General features: G+C 45.4%; 1 protein-coding gene across 1 annotated transcript in view; it reads left to right on the top strand.

Annotated features, from left to right (window-relative positions):
* Positions 1–12,437: 12,437 nt before the first annotated feature.
* The window catches only part of XK (X-linked Kx blood group antigen, Kell and VPS13A binding protein), a 64,280-nt gene continuing 49,888 nt past the window's right edge, over positions 12,438–26,829 (top strand). The window contains exon 1 of the mRNA XM_073590509.1: positions 12,438–12,932. Within this exon, the coding sequence (XP_073446610.1) occupies positions 12,565–12,932 (368 nt within the window). The 5' untranslated portion in view covers positions 12,438–12,564. The remainder of the gene's footprint in view (positions 12,933–26,829) is intronic.

Here is a 26,829-nt window from a genome sequence, read left to right as displayed (position 1 = left end):
CCTCAACACACACACTCCTCAACACACACTCATCTCACCTTTCACCATCTCCACTCACTCTTTCACTCCACATACGACCCCTTCTCTCACTCCGTCTCTCATACTCACGCCGTCATCGCCGCTGCTCCACGATCCCCGACATCTTCTTCCGCCGGCGCCATCCTGGATCCAGACGTTGTCCACGCCGGCGACATGTTCTTGCGGCGACGCCATCTTGAGTATCGTGAAATCCCGCGATAGTCAAGATGGCGTGGACGACGTCGGGATCCAAAATGGCGTCGGCGACATCTCGCGAGTTTTCGCCGACGCCATTTTGGATCCCGACGTCGTCCTCGCCGGCGACATGTTCTTTGCTGCGACGCCATCTTGACTATCGCGGGATTTCGCCGATCCAAAATGGCGTCGCCGCAAGAACATGTCGCCGGCGTGGAGGACGTCTGGATCCAGGATGGCGCTGGCGGAAGAAGATGTCGGGGATCGTGGATCAGCGGCGATGACGGCGTGAGTATGAGAGACGGAGTGAGAGAAAGGGTCGTATGTGGAGTGAAAGAGTGAGTGGAGATGGTGAAAGGTGAGTGGAGTGTGTGTGTTGAGGGCTAACATGGAAAGAGGTGTGCGGTGACGTCACTGGTTACAACTGGACGGAAGTTGTTACAACCGGAAGTTGCTTAGGGCATTTATTATTTTACTTATATAGGGCCATTAATTCCACAGCACTTTGCAGACATTATCAGGATTGTCCCCATTGGGGCTCACTATATAGATTCCCTATCAATATGTCTTTGGAGTGTGGGAGGAAACCGGAGAACCCGGAGGAAACCCACGCAAACACGGGGAGAACATACAAACTCCTTGCAGATGTTGTGATTGGTGGGATTTGAACTCAGAACCCAAGCACTGCAGAGCAACCGTGCTAACCACTGAGCCACCATGGAATTTTCCTCAAAAAGACTTGCTTCTACGGAACAGGGAGTAACCCCATAAATTGCATTCCACAGAACATTATATGTTACTGAAAGGACTTTGTGTACCTCCTCTTAGCCTCCTGAACTCGACCTAAGAGTAAGTGCACATGATGTCTTATAGACCTCAGTGTACCCACCAGCTGAGTTTTTAAAGAAAATGCTTCAGGAAAATGCTGGCTTTTTTTCCCTGAAAACTTCTTCGGCATCTTTTGACATTTTTGAAGCCGTTGCCATCTTGTGGTTTTTTTTTTTGTTTTCTTTAAATATTTGACATAGTGGCGGCTAGTATGCAGAATGGCTAGGTCTCTACTTTTTGAAAAGACAGAACATATGCACAGCAAGTCATTTTGATATTGTTACATTATTGTGCATTAGTGATGAGCCAACGTTCTCAGATAACGTCTTATCTGAGCATGCTCGGTTGTTATCCAAGTATTTTGGGAGTGCTCGCATATTATGTTCGAGTCCACGCCGCTGCATAATTTGAGGCTGTTCAACCGCCTCAACAGTTGTGGGGATTGCATGTTTGTTAGGGAATCCCCATGTTTTCAGGCTCTTTCAGCCACAAATTATGCAGCCGCGGGGACTCTAACATAATATACCAGCACGCCCAAGATACTCATATAACACCTGAGCATGCTCGGATAAGAGGTTATCTGAGCACATTCACTCATCACTATTGTGCATAGATTCATTATTTTTACTTTATCAGGTGGATTCTAGGCAGTACCTGCCTTAAAAGGATGCTATGTGCACATACTCTTAAGGCCATGGTCCCAGTAGCGTATGGCAGCCGATGAGTCCCTCATGCGAGAGCACTGGATGCGATATGCTAGTCATCCTCAGCTCCTGCTGTGTTGTGAATGTGATCTGAGTGTCAGTGCCATGTACTCTGACCCTCTCACATGAGAGAATGCCAGCACAGGTGCTGAGGAGATGGAGAAAGTAATTTCTCCATCTCCCCTGCTGCCGGCATCGTCGGGACCCGCATTGCACTCTGGTGATATCCGATTGCAGGGCGATGTTTCACACGCACCCATAAAATTATACAGGTGTGTGCGATCCGATTCTCGGGTGCAATTGCAGCATGGTGCGATTGTTTTTGCATGCTGAATCAGCATAATTGCAGGTGTGTGCTGCCCCATAGAGGAAGATTGGGCCGAGTACAATCTGTTTTTTTTATCAGATTGCACTCGTCCGATGGATCACAAGCGGGAATGAACCCTAAGAAGTATAACCCATGCCTTAGTTACATAGTGAAGACCTAAATATATTGTCACTATACCAGGTCAAATTACACTTAACTTAATCACCTACTGTGTACCAAACTGTAAAAAATGCCTTCTATTTTCTTTTCTTTTAAAAGAAAAAAAAAAACCTGAGCCCTATATTTTTACAGACGTGAATTTCAGTAAATTGTAATTTGGCATTTAATGATATGGGCAGCTTTACCATAGGTGGAATTAGCAGTGCCTTCCACAAAGTATCATACAGTATATTGGTAACATCAAATCCAGTTTATTAGGTGGCGCCATATTATATTCCTGTCTAGCTTATTTTCACATTAGAATTATGTTTCCCCAAATTTCTGAGTCTAAAGAAGTACTGTGAATTTCTACATTGGCGTCAATTAACAGTGTTCTTCTGATCTGTACATTACATGTGTCATTCTAGTGACACCAACTCCTGTATTGGGGTGAGCGCTGCAGTAGTGACCTCTTCTTACATCTTCACGTATGGAGGATACAGGTATTCGTTGTACAATCATTTGAATACAAAATTCTGTAATGTTACAAATGTGATGCTAATTTGTTTCTACATTTGGTTTTGTAATATGTGACGGTATACCAGAAATTGTAGTGCTTGTCGTTATAATATATCCTTAGGCTGGTGTAGTCTTATTATAATGTATATGTGTTAACTAATATGTTTAATTCTATCGGAAGTAATCAATTGCTAATAAGAGTTTTGTACCTTAATTTCCTATGCATTATTTTATTTTTGTATATTTGATGGATTTTAGTACTTCAAAGGGTTTTCTATGGCTTATTTGTGTAACACGTCATCTGTTTGTGGAAAAATACAATGAGACTACTATGAAAACGTCTTATTTGTACAAATAAATGTTTTGTACAATGGCTGAGCTTTTTATGTATTTTTTTACCTTGCATTTTAGGGCAAAAATTATAAAATTGAAAGATAAAAAAGGTAACGAAGTAATTGATGTGTTTGGAGTAATTTATCTCTTGGTTTCTTATCATGTAGATGGAATATCTATAATAATAAATGCCCTAAGCAACTTCCGGTTGTAACAACTTCCGTCCAGTTGTAACCGGTGACGTCACCGCACACCTCTTTCCATGTTAACCCTCAACACACACAGTCCTCTCACCTTTCACCATCTCCACTCACTCTTTCACTCCACATACGACCCTTTCTCTCACTCCGTCTCTCATACTCACGCCGTCATCGCCGCTGATCCACGATCCCCGACATCTTCTTCCACCGGCGCCATCCTGGATGCAGACGTCCTCCACGCCGGCGACATGTTCTTGCGGCGACGCCATTTTGGATCGGCGAAATCCCGCGATAGTCAAGATGGCGTCGCCGCAAGAACATGTCGCCGGTGTGGAGGACGTCGGGATCCAAAATGGCGTCGGTGAAATCTTGCGAGATTTCGCCGACGGCATCCACGTCGGCGACATGTTCCTGCGGCGACGCTATTTTGGATGGCATCGCCGCAAGAACATGTCGCCGGCGAGGACGACGTCGGGATCCAAAATGACGTCGGCGAAAACTCGCGAGATTTCGCCGACGCCATTTTGGATACCGACGTCGTCCACGCCGGCGACATGTTCTTCCGGCGACGCCATCTTGACTATCGCGGGATTTCACGATACTCAAGGTACCCTTTCCGCCACATTTTTGCCACTGCGAAAACGCTTAAAGCTAACAAAACGCATTCCCATGCAATCCTATGGGATTCCGCAGTTGCTGTGCTAATGCTGTGGATTTTTCCACGGCGGAATCACATAGCAGAAAAATCCGCAGCATGTCCATTAATTTTGCGGAATCGCGGCGATTCCGCCGCCATAGGATTGCATTCAAACGCCCACTTTACACATGTGGCTATGCCCACCATGCATAAAATGAGTGCTTCATGTGCCCTGGGTACCATATTCCTGTAAAAAATAGAATTAAAATAAAAAATTGGAATATACTTACCCTCTGTTGGCCTCCGTAGTCTTCCCGGCCCTCAGCGGTGCTGCCAGCAACTTCTGTTCCCAGGGATACATTGCGCGAATGACCTCTGATGACGTAGCGGTGGCGTGACCGCTACATCATCAGAGGTCATTGTCGCAAGGCATTCCTGGGAACAGAACTTTCCGGCAGCACCTCTGAGGACTCCGGGGGCCAACAGAGGGTAAGTATATCTCTATTTTTATTTTTTTAATATTTTTAACATTCTATCTTTTACTATTGATGCTGCACAGGCAGCATCAGTAGTAAAAAGTTGGTCACACTTGTCAAGCACTATGCTTGACAAGTGTGACCAACCTGTCAATCACTTTTCCAAGCGATGCTTCAAATCGCTTGGAAAAGTGCTAGCATTCTGCAAGTTAAAAACGCTTGCAAAACACTTGTGTTTTGCGGGAAAACGCATGCGAATTCGGCATGTGTTTAAGGCTACTTTCACACTAGCGTCGGTACGGGCCCGTCGCAATGCGTCGGGCCGACGTACCGACGCACGTTGTGAAAGATTTGCACAACGGGGGCAGCGGATGCAGTATTTCAACGCATCCGCTGCCCCATTGTAATGTCCAGGGAGGAGGGGGAGGAGTTTCGGCCGTGCATGCGCGGTTGAAAATGGCGGACATGACGCACAAAAAAAGTGTCATGTAACGTTTTTGTGTGCGTCGCGGCCGCCAAAACACGACGCATCCATACTTCACATGACACTAGTGTGAAAGTAGCCTTACTCGCGTCAGGGAGTTGCAGAAATGCTGCGGACAATTCCGCAGCATTTCTGCAACGTGGGCACATAGCCTTGGGTTTTCTCATAAGCACTCCTGTCAAACAGGATCTTTTTGCATTTTGAAGAAAAGGCTAGCTGCATTTTTCCTATGCAGGAGTTACTAAAAGAGAGAAATGTAGTATTGCATGACTGCCGTTCACGTAAATGGCCATCTATGTAAGGTGACATTCACACGTTGAGTACTTGGTGAGTTTTTACCTCCGTATTTGGTCAGTATTTTACCTCAGTATCTGTAAGCCAAAAGCAAGAGATGAACAATCAGAGGAAAAGTATAATAGAAACACGTCACCACTTCTGTATTTCTCACCCACTCCTGGTTTTGACTTACAAATACTGAGGGAAAAACTCACCTAATACTGAACGTGTGAACAAATCCACAGAGACAGCTCTTTAAGATCGACCTTGGTTCCGCTGAAGGCAAAGGAAGACGTAAGATTTTCAGACTGGAAAAAAATAATTTCCAAAGCACATCTTTCAGGGCCTGTTTTTGGCAAAATTCGTATAGAGGGAATAGAGAGTATGACAATAAAAAATACATACTCCAAAAAATAGTTCCAAATCACTTAGGAATACCGTATGAAGACACCAGCACCAGACTCCAAGCTGTCACACACTAGAAGAACCTCAAACATCGAGTCACGTGTGACAGGAATTGTCATCAATGAATAAAATAAGGACATTGTCCCATTATGACGGCAAAGCCTGAGTAGTCTAGTTTCTTTAAAACTCGCAGAGCAATTGTCTGTGACAGCCTGCGTGTGTGGGAATAAGAAACAAGGTCAATGTGAGAGTTTTAATGCACCACAAATGGGTCAACTATATAACTGGCATTTTTGTAAGGTAAAAGAACTGATTTTCCATGTGATACAGTATATGTGCACAAGCCAATGAGTCACTTGCTACTATCAATAGGCCGCTCTGCGTAACACTAAGCACTGTGCTGATATCTGACCTCCAGAGTGGCAGCAGGCCATTACAGGATGCGAAGTTCAGATGACCACCTGTCACATCACGGACTGCAGGCTGCAGCCATAAATGAAGGGGAATTCAACCTTTGCTGACATGTCAAGTGTGACTTGCATACATTATACAGCCCATTGAGGTCCATAGCACTTCCTGACAAGATCTGTATTTTGTGCTACTATTATATAGTTCATTGGTTTCTAAGCTGAACTAAATAGAGCAAAAGGCAAACTGATGTGTATTGCAATAATATTTGGAAAAATGTCAGAAATAAACACTCATTTTAATATAAAAGAAGCCTCCTAAATCGCTCTCGCCAGCCCCACAATTCTTATTATATATTAATATTTACCATGTATGAGAGCATCATTTCCTCCATCTGTGTGACATATAGAGTGCTGGATGAGAAATAACCTAACTGCATTGCCTGATAAATGAAATTGATATTGATCCTAAGCCTTGTCTCACAAGGCACTTGACTAATGTGATCAGCGAGAAGGCAGATGCGGTTCTCTTAGCATCATTGTCCATAACACTATATTCAGCTGTTCCTTAATGAACATGAAAAGAAACGTTGTGCATTCAGTAAATATTTTTTGCCATTGACATTGTATGTAAAGAAAAATGGCATATAAAATATATCAGGAATGCTGACATTGCACATTTTCATTCGGTCCTACTGATGTATTAAATCCATGCAGTCTGCCTTTAAAAACATTTGTGAAAGAATGGGTCCTTCTAAAGGCCGCAATAAATGTTAGCGTGGTGCTATAATAGGGTGCAACTTTTGTACCAATTTAGTTCACGGCATCTCTTAAAAGGAATCTGCTATGATATCTGAAAACAGCATGATGTGGTAGCAGAGACCCTGATTGTTTTATCTGTTGCAGATCTAGCAGTTATCTAAATGCTGAGCTCGGAATAACCAGCTCACATCAATGATTAAAAGCTGACATTCAGTGGTGACAGCAGGGTTATACAGACCTCATGAATATGCTTGACTACCTGACTGCCAGTTTACTAGTCATGAACTGATAATGTCCTGCTTATAAATCAGTGATTTTAACAAAACTACAACAAGCAGCCCAATAAGTGATAACATCAGTGTAATTAGGATCCCTGTCTCTACATTTTGCTGCTCTCAGATTAGGTGGCAAAAACCTGGTGGCGGATTCCCTTATAACATCAGAGCAAGAATTCTGTTCCAGAAGTTTCATGGCATGACTTTCAATAGTTGAGTTGCTGCATACAAGCTTTATCTTACAACCTTTTTGTAGCCTGCTCCTACAACCTTTGCCTCTTACATTAGACTTTGCCACTTTAATCCTGCAAACAGGGCTGGCAGTCCAGACAAGTGTACAGTTGTGTCCAAAAGTAGTGACACCCCTGCAATTTTGTCAGATAATACTCAGATTCTTCCTGAAAATGATTGCAAACACAAATTCTTTGGTATTATTTTCTTCATTTAATTTGTCTTAAATGAAAAAACACAAGAAGAATTGTCCTAAAGCCAAATTGGATATAATTCCAAACCAAACATAAAAAATAGGGTGGACAAAAGTATTGGCACTGTTCGAAAAATCATGTGATGCTTCTCTAATTTGTGTAATTAACAGCACCTGTAACTTACCTGTGGCACCTAACAGGTGTTGGCAATAACTAAATCACACTTGCAGCCAGTTGACATGGATTAAAGTTGACTCAACCTCTGTCCTGTGTCCTTGTGTGCACCACATTGAGCATGGAGAAAAGAAAGAAGACCAAAGACCTGTCTGAGGACTTGAGAAGCCAAATTGTGAGGAAGCATGAGCAATCTCAAGGCTACAAGTCCATCTCCAAAGACCAGAATGTTCCTGTGTCTACCGTGCGCAGTGTCATCAAGAAGTTTAAAGCCCATGGCACTGTGGCTAACCTCCCTAGATGTGGACGGAAAAGAAAAATTGACAAGAGATTTCAACGCAAGATTGTGCGGATGTTAAAGAACCTCGACTAACATCCAAACAAGTTCAAGCTGCCCTGCAGTCCGAGGGTACAACAGTGTCGACCCGTACTATCCGTCGGTGTCTGAATGAAAAGGGACTGTATGGTAGGGGACGCAGGAAGACCCCACTTCTTACCCCGAGACATAAAAAAGCCAGGCTCGAATTTGCCAAAACTTACCTGAAAAAGCCTAAAACGTTTTGGAAGAATGTTTTCTGGTCAGATGAGCAAAAGTAGAGCTTTTTGGGCAAAGACATAAACAGAGTTTACAGGAGAAAAAAAGAGGCATTCAAAGAAAAAAACACGGTCCCTACAGTCAAACATGGCGGAGGTTCCCTGATATTTTGGGGTTGCTTTGCTGCCTCTGGCACTGGACTGCTTGACCGTGTGCATGGAATTATGAAGTCAGAAGACTACCAACAAATTTTGCAGCATAATTAGGGCCCAGTGTGAGAAAGCTGGGTCTCCCTCAGAGGTCATGGGTCTTCCAGCAGGACAATGACCCAAAACACACTTCAAAAAGCACTAGAAAATGGTTTGAGAGAAAGCACTGGAGACTTCTAAGGTGGCCAGCAATGAGTCCAGACCTAAATCCCATAGAACACCTGTGGAGAGATCTAAAAATGGCAGTTTGGAGAAGGCACCCTTCTAATATCAGGGACCTGGAGCAGTTTGCCAAAGAAGAATGGTCTAAAATTCCAGCAGAGCATTGTAAGAAACTCATTGATGGTTACCGGAAGCGGTTGGTCGCAGTTATTTTGGCTAAAGGTTGTGCAACCGAGTATTAGGCTGAGGGTGCCAATACTTTTGTCTGGCCCATTTTTGGAGTTTTGTGTGAAATGATGAATGTTTTGCTTTTTGCTTCATTCTCTTTTGTGTTTTTTCATTTAAGACAAATTAAACGAAGATAATAATACCAAAGAATTTGTGTTTGCAAACATTTTCAGGAAGAAACTGAGTATTATCTGACAGAATTGCAGGGGTGTCAATACTTTTGGCCACAACTGTATTGGTGTGTCTGGGCCTTGTGGTGCTGATCAGTCAAGGAGTCTGTGTTTCTGCAGATGTACTGTGATTAAGGCTGGTATCACAAAAGCATAGATTCTCTCATGCAAGGGAATCGGTTCGATTATGTAAATGACACTCGGATCAAGCTCTGATCAGAGGTTGATCCGCGTCAGCTTAGTGAGATCAGATTCTCTTTGATGAGAGAAATCGTTGCAAAGGTGAAGAGAAGATGGAGAACAAGATTTTTCCATCTTCTCCATTGTGTGAGTTTGCGGAAATTGGACTGCACTCGGATTTCTTTCTCGCACAGTCAGATGTTTTCTGCGCACCCATAGACTTGAATGGGTGTATATGATCTTATTTGCACAGCAACTCGCAGCATGAGAAAAAAAACGCTGATCAGCATTGTCCCATAGAATAACCTTGGTCTGAGTGCTATCAGATAAAACATTGGATAGCACTTGTCCGATGTATACGCTCCTAAAAAGTGAACCCTAAAACTGATTAAAATCTTTAATTAAAATTTCAAACCACGGTGAGGTTTGGGCAAGGTCACACATTATTTAAACTCGCATAAGTTTACTGGGAGTTGCCAGTTATAAATATTCACAGAGCTTGGTGTGGTTTCCTACCATACCCAATACCTCAGCAGATCTGTTGTCCAACAAAGGAAAAATGTAGGTTTTCCATATCATTAGTAGCTCAAAGATGCTGGAAAAACGTCAATATTCCCAAAATGCAATCCAGTAAAATCTGCACTTGAAAAGCCATTTGGTCACCTTTCTAAGCCCTGTAAAGTTCAAAAATCACAGTTAAAGGGGTTGTCCGGGCTTTTCACATAATCTCAGTACATATCTGGGCTGCAGAATTATGACAATAAGTAATTTACTTTCTGTCACTAGTTTGCACGGTTTTCTAGATATTCTGAACAGAATGTCCAAGGGGGGGGGGGGGTGTTATGGCATTGAAATGAGAACTAGTCGTAACCTCCTACTCTACTCCAAACATGCCCTCTATAGCAACAACCCCACCCTCCATAGCTACAGGCCCTCCCCGTCCACATGAAGAAGCCCTCATCACACAGTAACAAATGCTCCCCGTGAATCCGCAGCGTGTACACACACCCTAAGATCAAAGTCGAAGTTTTGAGTGTGGTTACTGAGCATGCCCAGATAAATAATGGTTTTAGGCTGTGTGCACACGCTGCGGATTTTGCTGCGGTTCCGCAGCGGTTTTGGCCGCTGCGGACCAGCAGCAGTTTTTGCTGCGGTGTACAGTACCATGATTCCCTATGGGAATCAAAAACCGCAGTGCAGATTGTGTGGAATTTTCCGCGCGGATTATCTGCGGTTTTCAATCCGCAGAAAGAATTGACATGTCAATTCTTTCTGCGGATTCCCCTGCGGTTTGCCATCTCCTCCATTGAGGAGATGAAAAACCGCAGAGCAATCCGCAGGTAAAACCGCAGGTCTTTTGACCTGCGGTTTCTACAAAATCTGCGCGGATGAATTCGCACCTAATCCGCAGCGTGTGCACACAGCCTTATAAGCCGAGCAGTGGACCAAAGATGATGACAGACTCTAATTAAAATACATGTACATGACAACAAAAAAGGGGCACAAAATGAAGGCAAAAAAAAAAAAATATACAAATTTGAATGATAAAAAATGTATAGAAAAATTAAATGTAAATGAATGAAATACAGTATGTATGATAAAAAAATAAAAAAATATTTTAGAAATGAAACATAAAAAAATAAAAAATAAACTGAAAAAGAAAAATATATTTTTAAAAAAAAGAAAAATGAAAAAAATAAATAATAAAAACAGAATAGCAAAATAGCGGAAAAGAATTAAAAAAATATTAAAATAAATAAAGTAGGGAAATGTGCAAAACTAAAACTGGGTTGAATGGAGAAATGTTGAATTAGCTAAAGTTGTAGTGCATAGCCAATATAAGAGAATTTGTGCAAACAGTAGGTGCTATAAAACAATATTTCAAGTGATAAAAAAAAACTCTAAGGGCCCTGTCACACATAACGACTCACCAGCGATCCCGACAACGATATCAACGTGTCAGGATCGCTGGTGAGTCGCTACATGATCGCTGGTGAGCTGTGTCAAACAGGCAGCTTCACCAGGGATCAGGACCAGCGACACCGAGCGCGCGGCGTCGCTGTGTACTTTAGTTACCAGCGCGCTGATGCAGGGAGCTGGTAACTAAGGTACACATCGGGTTTCTAAGTGACGTCCGTCACTTAGAAACCCGATGTGTACCTTAGTTACCAGCTCCCTGCATCAGCGCGCTGGTAACTAATGTACACAGAGGGTTTCTAAGCACAGCGCCATGCTTAGAAACCCTGCGTTTACCTTAGTTACCAGCTCATCGCTGGTCTCCCGCCTGTCACACGCAGCGATGCGTGCTGGCCAGCGGGAGACCAGCGACCAAAAAAATGTCCAGGGCTTTCCAACAGCGATACAGACTCAGCGAGATCGCTATGTGTGACGGGGCCCTAATATTTGAATTGCCAAAACTAATTTGTGCCAACAGTAAGTGCAAACCTAACAATGTGCTAATGATAGGTGAGATACTAATTAAGACCTGTATAAACATGACAGTCAAAAAATTGTATACATCCAAATTGAGCCATGTGTATGACTGTGACATATGAAGAGAGGGCAACGATAAGAGGTGCCATCATTCCAAGTGAGGGACCATACAAAGATGCACTCGTTAGTATATAGTGAATTGTGATCTTTCTTTGCCGTGCCAATATTCAAAAGGTGTTGCTGAATTCTTCATATAAGTTCTTGTGTTATCTGTATAAGGCATTAGTACAGTAGACCATGGGATCGCCTGTATCCTGGCCAAAAAGATTTGAAAAGTTGCATAGTTTGGCACAACTTGAGGCTGCGATAATTTTTTGTGACTTTCTATTTTCACTCCATTTTCACCCAACTCGGCAAAGTGGGCAGAGATGAGGCAGGATGAGGGCGTGGTGACCGCCACTTGTCAAATTCATAAGGAGTGGCAGAATTTGCTACCACACAAATCTTACTTCAACAGGGAGTGGAGTATGGTTTGTGGTGAGGCGCATACTGAGGTGTACTCCACTCATCTGACGCTCCGGATTCATGAAGAGGCCTACGCGTCTGACTCCAGCACATCTCATCATCAAGACCAGTGTCAACAATGCCGGTCTAGCTGAATCGGGCTCTATGTACTTGTGCCAGCCCGAAAAGTCGAAATTCTACCAAAAAGATGCCTAACAATGGAACCCAAAGTCTCATACTTGGTACTCAGTTTGCCTTGACCACCAGCTCGATAGCGCCAGCCGGGGCACATCTGAATGAATGCCCTGGACACAGACATGAGCGCAGGCTGAACACACCATCATTTATTATTCTTATCACATCCTCCCATTATCCATTTTCTTCTGAGGCTAGAAAAGCCCTTTATGTGACAGCAGAACCATGGAGAGGTCCTGTGGTGCAGCTCAGATATGGGGTCACAGGCTGCCCCTTTGCAACCATTATTGGTAAGGAAAGTGCATTAGGAAATGCCTGGAGAAGCCATGCCATAGTGTTGTGTGTGGGGACGAGCAGGCAATCCATGCAGCCTTCTGTGGAGGCTCCATCACTGGTGCAGAGGCTGGTCTCACCCCCGTGTACCAGCACTGCAGTGTGCGGTGGGGGAGGGCACGGCCGGGTGTGTCAGGCTCGGTGCTCGCTCAGCATGAAATTCCCGGGCTCGGTGCTTCTGTCAGTCATCCTGTTTGTGGCGGAGACAGTGACCGCCGTGTATGTAGGCAGCACGTACAGCTCGGCCGGAGACGGCACCTGGCACTCCCTCACCCTCCTCTTCAGCCTGCTGCCCTGTGTGCTGGTGCAGCTGAGCCTCATCTTTATCCACCGGGACCTGAGCAGGGACCGGCCGCTGGTGCTGCTGCTGCACCTCTTGCAGCTTGGACCCTTGGTCAGGTGAGGATGGGGGAACTCGGGGAGTAGTCGGGGTCTCAGGGCTCTGTAGCTGCCAGACATGGCATGGTCCTGCTGGAGTAATACTCCCATATAATACAGTATAATACTACTGCCCCATGGTGGAAATGAGCTGATGACAAGATATGAGATTTGTGTTATTGAGTCAGTAGAAAAAAACCCTTTATCCAATTCTAGGAGATGTCTGTCATAGAAGAATACAATATGGGTCATGTTGAATAATGAATCGTTTCTTTGCATGACAAACTAGTAGTTATTGGTTCCATCTTGGTAGAAATACGCAGTGATTTGTTGATTACAGTAACTTCTGTTCACATGCAGGGGGCTTAGAATAAAACAGTTCCGACATGATATAGTGCCAGCAAGCTGCAATTTTTGAACACGTCATTTATCATGGCCAAAGTAAACTTAGGGTATGTTTCCACGGTCCGGATTACATCTGGATTAGTAAAGCCGCAGCGTTACAACACAATATAGTAACTTATGTTACACAACAAACAATATGTTCAACTTTGTCAGTGTTCAGATTTCAGAAGGCAAACTGACTTTATTTAGACAAAACATAGGCTGCATGTGAATTCATTGGTGTGAACTACATATGTAGACTAAAATTTAGTATAAAAATGTAATCAATCAATATTCATACTTCAGTTGTCAACATTTTTGCAGAATTAAATTTTGATTACAAAATATGACCGTTGATGAGTTACATAATGTAGACTAGAGATGAGCGACTTTGCCTTTTTTCGGGTCGAGTCGGGTTTCACGAAACCCGACTTTCGCAAAAGTCGGGTCGAACGAAATCGGCCGATTATCGTGAAAAGTCGAAGGCCGACTGAAACCCGAAACCCAATGCAAGTCAATGGGGAAGCAAAGTCGGCAGGGAGTGGAGGACAGAAAACACACCTACAGTGCCCATTTTAATGCCAAAAACATCAATTCTTATTACTTAAGCTTGTCAACCTTAATTTAATTTATAATAATAGTTAGGCATTGAAAACTGGGGGTTATTTGGCTAAAGTTGTGGGGGGTAGGGCTGGCGCCAGATTTTCGTGGGCCCAGGTCCAAAGAGTGTCACTGGGCTCCTTTAATGATAAAATGAAAACCTGGCACTCAACTTAATGCTTGGTGAGGCAGTTTATACAATATTATACAAGAAATACTACAACAGAGACCAAAAAATATATATCTTGGGTGCTCCTTCAATCTGAGCACCCAAGATATATATTTTTTGGTCTCTGTTGTAGTATTTCTTGTATAATATTGTATATATCCACGACCGTATTGCATTCTATGTGATTTTTGTACATACTTTATTTATTTTTGTTTATTTTTTTTTTTTTTTCACACTGTAGTAACTGATGAAGGTTTATATTGACCGAAACGTTTTCTGGTACTACAATAAACTGCCTCACCAAGTATTAAGTTGAGTGCCAGGTTTTCATTTTATCATATATGGTTTGGGAACCTAACTTGGCACCACTATAGTAGTGCACACGGTGTTTTCTACTGGGCTCCTTTAACACATGACACAATTCATGATCCTCTGATACGGCAGAGAAATAGCAGTACAGTACAATGAAAAATACTTCACTTCTTACATCACATGACTGATATCCATTTTAAATTCTCCAATAGCTCCAAAAACAGACAGTATATTCCTCCATGCAGTATTATGGCCACCGCATAGTGCACTATACAGAGTAATGAGGCCCATATATTTCTCCATACAAAATCATTGGTCCCATATAATGTTTGAAACAGTATATGATGAGCTCCACATAATACTACAGTATATGATGGGCCCCATGGATGAAGTTCCACTGTGTTATGGGCCCAAATAATGCTCCATATATAATGGGCCCCATTTCTAATGCTCCAGTGTATAATGGGTCCTGTAAATGCTGCTCCAGTGTCTGATGTCCACCTTTGGAATGCTCCAGTGTATGGTGGGCCCCAGATATCATTCTCCAGAGTATCGTGCTCCCCAAAAATTGCTCCCAACCTTTAAAACAAATAAGTCTCCTCGCTAGGGAATCCCTGTACTCTGGACTCCTCGTCGTCCCCATCTTCCATCTCTCTGCACTTGGACTGTTTAGGCAGAGGGTGTACAGACGTGATGTCATCTCGCTCTTTGACCAGAATGTCACTGTCAGGAAAAGTGTTTGGCTTCCGGGGGCAGTATGGTTGCAAAGCTGAACCTTAAAGGAATGTCCAGAAGGGCACCACCAGGAGTGGAGCCTGCGGCTTAATTGGACTCAACACGGGCAACCTCAACCATGCCATCCACAAGAAAGCTGCACATATTGCAAGCTTAATTCCGTTAAGAACGAGACTCAGGCATGCCCCCGCGGTCCACGTCCAGCTTACTAGAGGGACACACGAGGCTCTGGCATGCGAGATCGGCCAATAACAGGTCTGTCATGCCCTTACATGTCCGGGGCTGCACGCATGCTACAATGAAAGGACCAGCGTGTATCGCTTACAGGTGCGGATAACACGCTGAACCCCGTTAGTGATGGGGATCTGGGATTACAATTCTTCCCCGCGAACAAGCATTTCCCAGTAAGTGCAGGTCAACCGTAACTCCGGAATTAGGCTTAAACGGCATTCCAGAAAGAATGTGAAAAAATTAAGTGTCCAAACCACAGGTGCTGTAGCTTGCTTACCAGCTGGGCTCCTCTGCTGAGTAGCACACAGTTCTTACATAAACAGGCGGCATAGCTTGGTTCACGGGTGGCCAACTCTGCTGAGTAGCATACACAGTTACTAGGCCCAAAGTATTAAGTGGTGTAAATGCAGTCAAAAACTGGTTCTTTCATAAACAGGCGGCATAGCTCGGTTTACGGGTGGGCTCCTCTTCTGAGTAGCAGACACAGTTACTAAGCCCAAAAGGATTTTCAGGACAATATGCAGTAAAAAATTATTAGAAACACACACGGTGTAGCTCCTTCACAGGTGTACTACACCGCTGGCTACCAGACACCGCTACTATGCCCTAAAACTGTCTATTATTATTGAAAACCATTATTAATGTTAAAAAAAATACGCTTTTATTTAACGAAACGTTCTCGAACGGAAACTCGAACAGCCGAATTTTAATCAAAGTGTTGTAGTTCGACGAACGGATCTAACACCGCCCAAAACAGCTAGAATTTGAACTTGGCCAACAGTTCCACTCAAACACCACTCATCTGTAATCAGGAGGCAGACTCAGACAGTCTCAGGCACAGTATGGATTCGACAAGATTGCAGAAAGTTGAGAAAGGGTACAGTATCACCGGAAAACAGGTATATATAGCATAGTTTAAACATTTAAAATCTCTGTGTTTATTTCCGGAGTCCGACAAAGACACTCACAGCCTCAGTATTGATTAGACAACAATCTAAGAAGTAGAAAAAAGGAAATGTTTTTGAAGCGTACACCAGTATACACTGTTGGGGTATTTTTAAATCTTCATATATATTTCTGTCTCAGTAAGACAGTCCAGACTCTCTGCAAGAGGAAACGAGATGGATAAAAGTACAGACATGAAGTCGAGTGATTGCAGAAATTTAAGAATTACTAATCAGGGGAAAAACTCATGGGAGAATTCTCAGAGGCGATGCTGACCCTCAATTATTTTGTGTGTGGAGACAGCGAAAACAGTTCTTTGTGAAGAAAGGGTTGTTGTATCGCAGTACCATTGATCCCAACACCGTTACTCATCTGCATCAAATTTTGATAACAGGGAGAGATGTAGACATGGTCCTCACTGCCTATCATGATCTGTCAGGTAACTTTGGAGTGCAAAAGACAGAAGCCACAGGCTGTAGGCGATTCTATTGGATTGGCATGAGAGGGCACATTACAAAAATGTGGGCAGGAATGTCACACGTCTGTGAGTAGGAAAACTGTGAAAGCTGATGATAAACTACCACTGCATCTCATTGTGAGTCGACGTCCATAAGAAATGGAAGCCATTGATTTTCTGAAGCTAGAGCCCGGCCAGCAGGACAGGGCATAGCTACGTCTTAACCATCATCTATCAGTTCACCAAATTTGTAGCAGTCCCAGGCAGTCCCAGGATTTGACAGCCCAGGCTACACAGCGGAGGAGCAGGGAGAGGTAAATATTGCAAATTCTGGGGCCCTGCCCAAGCAAGGGGGGGCCCACTCGTGGGCGTCGGTACTGGCACTGGGCCCCTCATAGTACGCCGATGTGTCTGGCTGCGGGTGTGCACCCCCACCGTCAGAGACACTTGATTGCACTATGAGGGACCCTGTGCCAGTGCCGGCGCCCAAGAGTCGGCCCACCCACCTGTCCAGGGCAATGGCACTCGCACGGTTGCGTGCGCTAGGTGGTGACCCCGGCCATGGGGGGGGGGCAGCCCAGTTAGGGAGGTTTAAAAAATGGCATATGTTGATGTTGGACATTCAGCAGCTGCAAATGGAGGAATTGGAGAAGTCCGAGGAAGAGGAGGACAAAAGCGAGCCATTTTTCTGGCAACCTATGTGTCATCAGGGGAAGGTGGGACAAAATCCTTTGAAACCCATGGTTCATTTTAATGAAGGTTAGATCATCAACATTTTGGGTCGACAGACGGGTCCTTTTTTCTGTCAGGATTGAGCCAGCAGCACTGAAGACTCTTTCCGATAGCACACTAGCAGCAGGGCAAGCGAGCTCCTGTAAGGCATATTGTGCCAATTCAGGCCAGGCGTCCAGTTTAGAGGCCCAATAGTCAAAGGGGAATGACCTGTGAGAGAGAACATCGATATGGGACGAGAAGTAGTTTGTATCCATAGTTGACAACTGCTGTCTCCTGTCACTTTCAATCGATGCAGTATTACCAGTCGTGTGAGCGGGACTTGAAAAATCAGTCCACAAAATGGTCATGAAACTCCTGTCTCCAACGCCACTTCTGATGTGTGCACCACGAACCCCTCTTCCATGTTGCCCCCTACAGCTAGTTGGAGAACCATCACCGCTGCTGTGTGCTGGGAATGCCTCAAACAAACGGTTTACCAGAGTTGCTTGTTTGTTGGCCAATATTAGGTCAAGGTTCTCCTGTGGCATGATGTTTTGGAATTTGCCTTTATAGCATTGATCCAGGATGCTGGCCAACCAGTAGTCGTCATCATTCATCATTTTGGCAATGCGGGGCTCCCTTTTTAGGATCTGCAAGGCATAATCTGACATGTGGGCCAATGTTCCAGGTGTCAATGATGCACTGCGAGTGCTGGGTGGAGGAGCACTTTCTGGCAAATCCACATCTCTCCAGTCACGCACAAACCCTGTACCAGACCTTGCCACGCCAACATTTTCTCTTGCCCCACGAGAAGCATCCTCCTCCCCTAAATAATCATCCCCATCATCATCCTCCTCCTCCTCTTCCTCTTCCTCCACCTCGTCCAGGAGAGGTCCCGGAGCAGACAATGGCTGACTGTCATCAAGGCTTCCCTCCTCCTTTGCTGCAGATGCCTGCTCCTTAATGTGCATCAAAGTTTGCATGAGCAGACGCATAAGTGGAATGCTCATGCTTATGATGGCGTCGTCTGCGCTTTCCAGTCGTGTGCATTCCTCAAAACACTGAAGGACTATACAGAGGTCTTTCAGCTTCGACCACCGCAAACCTGACAACTCCATGTCTGCCCTCAAAGTGCCTGGCCGTGTATCCTCCCACAAATGCATTACAGCCTGCCTCTGTTCGCACAGCCTCTCAACCATGTGCAGGGTGGAGTTCCACCTTGTTGCAACGTCGATAATTAGGCGGTGCTTGCGAAGTTGGAGCAATCGCTGCAGCTTCTGCATACGACTGGAGTGTACGGGCGACCGGCGGATATGCGAGCACAGTCTTCGGACCTTCTGGAGCAGCCCTGTTAACTCCGGATAATTATTGAGGAAGCACTGCACCACCAGGTTCAAGGTGTGAGCCAGGCAAGTTATGTGTCGGAGTTTTGAAAGGGCTATGGCTGCCACAAAATTCCGGCCGTTATCACTAACTACCTTGCCTGCCTCAAGATGTAGACTGCCCAGCCATGACTCAGTTTGTCGCTGAAAGTAGTCGGCCAGTACCTCCGCGATGTGTCTGTCGCCCAAACACATCATCTTCAACACAGCCTGCTGACGCTTACCACTAGCTGTTCGATAGTGGGACACCGAGTGTGCAACACTGGCAGCTGCGGATGGAGTGCTTGTGCGACTGCGCTCTGTGGAAGAGCTTTCGCTTCTGGAGGAGGAGGAGGGTCGAACGCCTACCCCAAACTGTTTCCTATACCGTGGGCTAGGCAGCACTGTCCCACTGCCGCTGTCCCCTGTGGACCCTGCATCCACCACATTAACCCAGTGCGCAGTAATGGACATGTAACGACCCTGGCCATGCCTACTGGACCATGCATCTGTTGTGAGGTGCACCTTTCCACTCACTGATTGCTTGGGTGCATGGACAGGTGGAGGGCTGGGATGGCTTTGCGAGAAAAGAAGTGCCGACTGGGTAGGTCATAGCGTGGTACTGCGTAGACCATGAGTTCGCGGAAAGCTTCGCTTTCAACCAACCGGTAGGGCATCATCTCTAGCGAGATTAGTTTGGCAATGTGGGAGTTCAAACCCAGTGTACGCGGATGAGAGGATGAGTACTTTCTTGTCCTACTTATAGTCTCTGGTAGGGTGAGCTGGACTGGTGAGCTGAACTTGAGAGCTGCATATGGTGGAACTAGCGGTGGACATGGCGGACTGAGAGAGGGTTGATGATGGTGATGGAGTTGGTGTTTTTTCTGATGGCCTAGATTCAGTCTTTCGTAGCAATAACATTGTGATTCCCTGACTGCTTTGGCCTTGCAACGACACCTCAACATTTGCTGCTGGTGGTGTGCTAACCGGTGGGCTTACAGTGGGGGAAACGATGTAGCGTTGCTGACTACCTTGGGAGCAGTTGCACATGTGGTACGTGAGGTTTTGTAGTCCGTCCACACTTGCAAGTGCATGGTGGTTAAATGTCTAAGCATGCAACTGGTATTCAAATTTCTCAGATTTTTCCCTCGGCTAAAGGTCTTTGCGCACTTCTTACAGATAACCTTTACCTGATCATTAGGATTTTGTTCAAAAAAGTGCCACACTGCACTCTTCCTACTATGGAAGACATTTTGAGGCCTTGCACGCTGTGCTAATTTGACCGTCTGGCCTAGCTGTCCTGCAACTCTTTTGGTTTTTGTAACCCATTTTTGGACTGCTCCGGGCTTGCCAGATAACAGTTGTTGCAATGTCGATGCCTGCTGCGGATGCTCCTCCTCCTCTTCTGAGCTACTGGCAGCGGCACCCTCTTCCCCCAGTGGATGCCAGTCTGGGTCAACAACTGGGTCATCCATCACCTCCTCTTCAATGTCATGTGCACCTTCCTCTGTGTCACCATGTAAGGTGGTATAGTATGCGGGAAGGGGCACCTGAGTTTCATCAGGGTCAGATTCTGGCTCAGTACACTGCGAGGACAATGTAGTGCTCTGAGTGAATGTACCAGCAGATAAATCTAGCAATGGCTGTGCATCAGTGCACTCCATGTCAGATTCTTCTTGGACTGGGTAATTCACGATTTGACTTGATAACCCAGGCATGGTATGTGAAAAGAGCTCCATGGAGTAATCTGTAGTGTGGCCTGCCGCATCCTTTACTTTTGGTAGGGGTGAAGGACACAAGGAAAGGTGTTATGAATGGGAAACCGAGGAGGAAAAAAAGACAACAAGCTAAGTCTCAGAAAACCAGAGAAGTTGGTAACTATGCAGATTGCAGATCCCTGATCTTAACCGCACAACTAGCAGCAGTCGTGGAGCGTTCCTACGTTGGTCCTAGATGCCTCGTCACAACCGGAGAGCTACATAAGCCTAAAGCAGGAAAAGAGGAAAACTAACTGCCCCATAGCAGACCCCAAAGGAAAGACAGCCCCCCACATGTATTGACGGTGAAACAAGATGAAAATACAAACAAAGGCAGGAAAATTGGCTGAGCAAACGATGGGGCCCGGCTAACTAAAAAGGACAGAAAAGGAAAGACACTGTCTGCAATCTGCCAAAAAAAACCTACAAAAATATTGCCCAACACTTCTGATAGCAAAATTAACCCTGAAGTCACTAGACTTCTAAACCTATATCAGCACTCTGAAATATTCTGAGACAGAGCAAAAAAGAGGCCAATCTAATAAGGGACAAAAAGCAGATTGGCAAATACTGATTAATAGGAGTGGAATTTCAGCATAGCCCCAGCAGGGGCAGGCTGATTAAACAATAAACTGAATTGACCAACAATCATAGGTGTGAACAATAGCAAAAAACAAACTTAACTTGAGAAGACTGGAAGAGAGCTGAAGTCCAGGACCTGAGAAGCAGACTGAATCACCAGCACCCGGATAGGGCGTCGGCTGTCTTATATCCAGTCTGATACTCCAGAGATTCAATCGTTATCTTCCTCATCAGGTGGCAGATCACTACCACTTAAACCAACCGCACTACCTCCTGTCACCACCAGAGGGAGAACGGAAGGGGAACTCTCAACTGGTGGAGCAGAAAATGAGTTCATGACAGAAAGGTGTGGTTCCTGACCATGAGCCTCCAATAACGACTCAGTGATTTTATTTTTTGAAGGTTCAGAAGAGGAGGCGATAGAGCTGGAGGCTGTGTCAGCAATGTAAGCCAAAACTTGTTCCTGAAGCTCCAGCTTTAAAAGCGGTTTACCTACTCCCAGAAAAGGGAGCCTTTGAGGCCTTGTGGAGCAAGACGATGACGCAGGCTCAACACCTCCTGCATTAGGTGCTATTGTGCTTTTGCCACTACTAGCAGATCCACCACCACTACCAACACCATCATTACCAGCTGGCAACCCCCGCCCACTTCCACGGCCTCTTCCAACACACTTCCTCATTTTTGGGAAAATGTATCCAAAATACTAACAGCAATATGGTACTTTAAAACAAGGTACAAGGTGTATATAGTATTGGGGAGAATTTGAATCTCCCTAAAGACTTGAGGACACTGAACTATTATCTCAGGCCCAGTGTAGATTACACCTTATTATAACAGGCTGAAATTGGATGGTGTATAAAATGTCTATATATGACTGGGGAGAATTTGAATCTCCCTACAGACTTGAGGACACTGAACTATTATCTCAGGCCCAGTGTAGATTACACCTCAATATAACAGGCTGAAATTGGATGGTGTATAAAATGTCTATATAGGACTGGGGAGAATTTGAATCTCCCTAGAGATTTTAGCAAGCTGACAATGATGGTCTCAGTCCCAAGTATGGCAGCATGCATCCTAATAAGCAGGACTGCTGCACCAAAAAGTGTGGAAAAATGAACGCTTGGTAACTGGGCAAAAAAGAGGATGAAAAGTATTTTTGCGTTTAAAAAGGCAGTTTGCACAGCAGTGTGAAAACAGCAATGCAGCTATCAGGGAGCCTTATCAGGGAGCTTAATAACCAACAGAACTGATGCACCAAAATATAGCCTCCCCTTGCACTGAACACTAACTGGTGTGTTGTACAGGCAAAATCGCTAGCAGCAGAAGCAGTTTTTTGTATCTTCTTCCCTGCCTAACGCTCTCCCTACAGAATCAGCAGCAGCAGCAGCTCTCCCTATTCTGAGATCAGCAGAAGTAAGATGGCGGTCGGCGTGAACGCCCTTTTATAGCCCCTGTGACGCCACACAAAGCAAGCCAATCACTTGCATGCCCTTCTCAAAGATGGTGGTGACCGCTGCCTATGTCATCGCGTTGCCCACAGTGTGCGTCCTCCATCATTGGCTGAAAAAGGGCCCTGAAGCATCATTTCAAACGCGACTTTGACGCCATGGTCGCCGACCTCGTGGCCGACCTCACGCTATGGTCGGGTTTCGTTTCATGAAACCCGACTTTTGTGAAAGTCGGCGACTTTTGAAATTGACCGACCCGCTTCACTCAACTATAATGGAGACTAAATTTTAATCTAGGCCTACATATGTGGTCCAGTCCAGTGAATTCAGACACAGCTAATGAAGAACTTCAACAAGGATGTAAATTTGTGCTTACTGCTCATTTAACTTCTTGGCTAATCAAAAAATTACCAAATGTCCCTAAAACCCATTTTCAGGGGAGGATCAACCTTTCTGAGGCTATATGCACATGGTGCGTTTCTGCTGCATATACGCAGCAGATTTGGCCCTTCGTATACGCAGCAGAACTGCATGTGATGTACAGCACCATTGTAGCCTATGTGAAACAAAATCCGCTGTGCACATGCTGCTTTTTTTTTGGTGCAGAATGAAAAAAGCAGCATGTCACTTCTTTTGTGCGCTTTTGGTGCAGTTTTCCACCTGCTCCATTCTAGAAATCCGCAGGTGGAAAACCGCAGGGGAAAACTGCACAAAACATGCAGTGAAGCCGCACAAAAAAGCACTAAATATGCAGGAAATATGCAGGTCATTTGACCTGCAGATTTAGTGAAATCTGCGCAGAAAATTCCAAAGCAGAATACGCACCATGTGCACATACCCTTAAAATCTGACAGACATCATAATAAATTTCATCATCTTTAGATGGCCATTTCCAGGTATTTTTATTCTTGCCATACAGTTCCATGATGGTCACTTTCATCTCATTGCGTGCAACCTCAGTAACCACTCCATGATACTTTCTGCCATCATACATTACTTCAACCCAGTCATCAACTTTGTATTCAATATCAGGGAACTTGCGGTTATTAGCATTGTAATAGACCATGTTTTTCGTGTTTTTAAAGCCAATAAATTTGCCTGCAAAATGCCCTATGGCATGAAATTTGGAAATTCTTTCAACAGGCTTTGCATTGCTTACCAACTGCTTTAAATCCAGAGCCTGTAGATAAGCCCCCGATGTATCCTGAAGGATAAGAAAAATGAGTTATATTATACTCACCCAGGGGTGGTCCGGGTCCGGTCTTGGTCCGATGGGTGTTCCGGCCCTGTCCGGCGCCTCCCATCTTGTAACGGTGACGTCCTCTTCTTTGCTTCCTGTCGTGGATCCTGCACAGGCGCACTGCTCTGCCCTGTTGAGTCCTGCAGTGCACAGGCGCCGGACCTCTCTGACGTCTTGCGATGCCTGCGCACTGCAGGACTCTGCTCTGCCCTCAACAGGCCAGAGCAGTGCACCTGCGCAGGAGCCACAACGGGCAGCAAAGGAGAGGACATCGTCCGAAGATGGGAGGCGCCGGACCGGACCGCGACACCCATCGGACCAAAACCGGACCCGGATCTCCCCTGGGTGAGTAAAATATAACTAATTTTTCTTATCATTCAGGTTACATTAGGGGCTTATCTACAGCATTCTGGTAAACAATAATCTTACAGATCCAAAGATTATTATTATTATTATTATTAATATTTATTTATATAGCGCCATTGATTCCATGGTGCTGTACATGAGAAGGGGTTACATACAAATTACAGATACAAACTAACAATAACAGACTGATATAGAGGGGAGAGAGGACCCTGCCCTTTCGGGCTTGCATTCTACAGGATGGTGAAGGAGACAGTAGGTTGGGGGGTTGCAGCAGCTCCAGTGATGGTGAGGTGGTAGCTCCAGTAGTGGTGAGGAGGTAGCGGGGTCATTGCAGGCTGTAGGCTTTCCTGAAGAGATGGGTTTTCAGGTTCCGTCTGAAGGATCCGAGTGTGGTTGATAGCTGGACGTGTTGGTGCAAAGAATTCCAGAGGATGGGGGCTATTCGGGAGAAGTCTTGGAGGCGGTTGGGTGAAGAGCGAATAAGTGTGGAGGAGAGAAGGAGGTCTTGGGGAGGATCGGAGATTACGTGAGGGAAGATATCGGGAGATTAATTCAGAGATATATGGAGGAGACAGGTTATAGATGGCCTTGTAGGTCAGTATTAGTAATTTGAATTGGATACGCGGAGGTAATGGAAGCCAATGAAGAGATTTGCAGAGGGGAGAAGCGGAGGAGTAGCGAGGAGAGAGATGAATTAGTCGGGCAGCAGAGTTAAGGATGAACTGGAGAGGTGCGAGGGTGTTAGCAGGGAGGCGACAGAAAAGGATGTTGCAGTAGTCGAGACGCGAGATGATGAGGGCATGCACAAGCACTTTAGTAGAGTGAGGGTTGAGGAAGGGACGGATTCTGGAAATATTTTTGAGCTGGAGGCGGCAGGAGGTGGAGAGAGCTTGGATGTGTGGTTTGAAGGACAGGGCAGAGTCAAGGGTTACTCCGAGGCAGCGGACCTCCGGTACGGGGGAAATCGTGATGTCGTCAATTGTGATAGATAGGTCAGGTAAGGAGGATCTGTGAAATGGGGAAAGATGATCAGTTCAGATTTGTCCACATTCAGTTTGAGGAAGCGGGAGGAGAAGAAGGAGGATATGGCTGATAGACACTCCGGGATTCTGGACAGCAGAGAGGTGACGTCTGGGCCAGAGAGGTAGATCTGAGTGTCATTGGCATAAAGATGGTACTGGAATCTATGGGACTTTATGAGTTGCCCCAGGCCAAGTTTATAGATTGAGAAAGGTAGGGGTCCTACAACAGAGCCTTGGGGGACTCCAACAGAGAGAGGGTGGGATGAGGAGATAGTGTGGGAGTGGGAGACGCTGAATGTGCGGTTGGAGAGGTATGAGGAGATCCACGATAGGGCAAGGTCTTTGATGCCAAAGGAAGAGAGGATCTGTAGTAGGTGGCAGTGGGCAACTGTGTCGAAGGCAGAGGACAGGTCTAGAAGGAGGAGTTTAGAGTATTGTCCGTTCGCTTTGGCTGTAAGTAGGTCGTTAGTAATTTTGGTCAGGGCTGTCTCAGTGGAGTGATGGGGCGGAAACCAGATTGTAGATTGTCAAAGAGCAGGTTAGATGAGAGATGGGAGGAAAGTTCAGCGTGGACGTGCTGCTCCAGGAGTTTGGAAGCGAATGGGAGCAGCGATATTGGGCGATAGCTGGACATAGCGGTTGGGTCAAGGGTTGGCTTTTTGAGGAGAGGCGTGATTTTAGCATGTTTGAAAGCAAAAGGGAAGGTACCAGAAGTTAGTGATAGGTTGAAGAGGTGGGTTAGAGATGGGATTAGAGTGGTGGCGAGGTTGGGGAGGAGGTGGGATGGGATGGGGTCAAGTGCACAAGTGGTGAGGTGTGATTTGGAGAGAAGATGAGCAAGCTCCCCTTCAGTGATGTTGGATAAAGAGGTTATGGGGTTAGGGCATTGGTCTGGTATACAAAGGGGTTGTGGTGGATGAATAATAAAGACTTGCTGTGTTTAGTCTATCTTGTTTTTGAAGTGCATGGCAAAGTCCTCAGCAGAGATTAGGGAAGTTGGAGGGGGCAGTGGTGGGCGGAGGAGGGAGTTAAAAGTATTGAACAACTGTTTGGGGTTGTGGGATAAGGAAGATACAAGGGATGTGAAGTAGGTCTGTTTAGCAGAGGTGAGCTGATTTGAATGCGAGTGTTGCTTGTTTGAGTGCAGTGAAGTAGTCTTGGGAATGCGTTTTCTTCCAGCGCCGTTCAGCAATTCTGGATGCTTGCTGAGGCTTTTTAGTGGTGTTATTGTGCCAGGGTTGTCTATTGATTCGTCGCACTCTGTTATGCATGACAGGGGCGACCGAGTCGATGGCTGATGCAAGAGTGGCGTTAAAGAAACTAGTGGCAGTGTCTGTGTCGTGGTGTGAAGATATGGAGGACAGTGGTAGGACAGAGTCAGATAGCATGCGTGTGTCTAGGTGTGCAAGGTTTCTGTGGGGGTGCGCGTGTTGCTGGACATGGGTGACAGGTGAGGAGGACAGGGATGAGAAAGTGAGTAGATGGTGGTCAGATAGAGGGAAAAGTGAGGTTGTGAAATTAGAAAGAGAGCAGAGGCGGGTGAAGACCAGGTCTAATGTGTGTCCGTCTGTGTGGGTGGCTGAGGAGGACCA

The sequence above is a fragment of the Dendrobates tinctorius genome, unplaced genomic scaffold (genome assembly GCF_039654945.1).
Source record: "Dendrobates tinctorius isolate UK_male_01 unplaced genomic scaffold, ASM3965494v1 ptg000117l, whole genome shotgun sequence".
In the NCBI taxonomy this organism is placed as follows: Eukaryota; Metazoa; Chordata; class Amphibia; order Anura; family Dendrobatidae; genus Dendrobates; species Dendrobates tinctorius.
The sequence above is the reverse complement of the archived record's forward strand: the minus strand, read 5'-3'. Positions and strand labels throughout refer to the sequence as shown.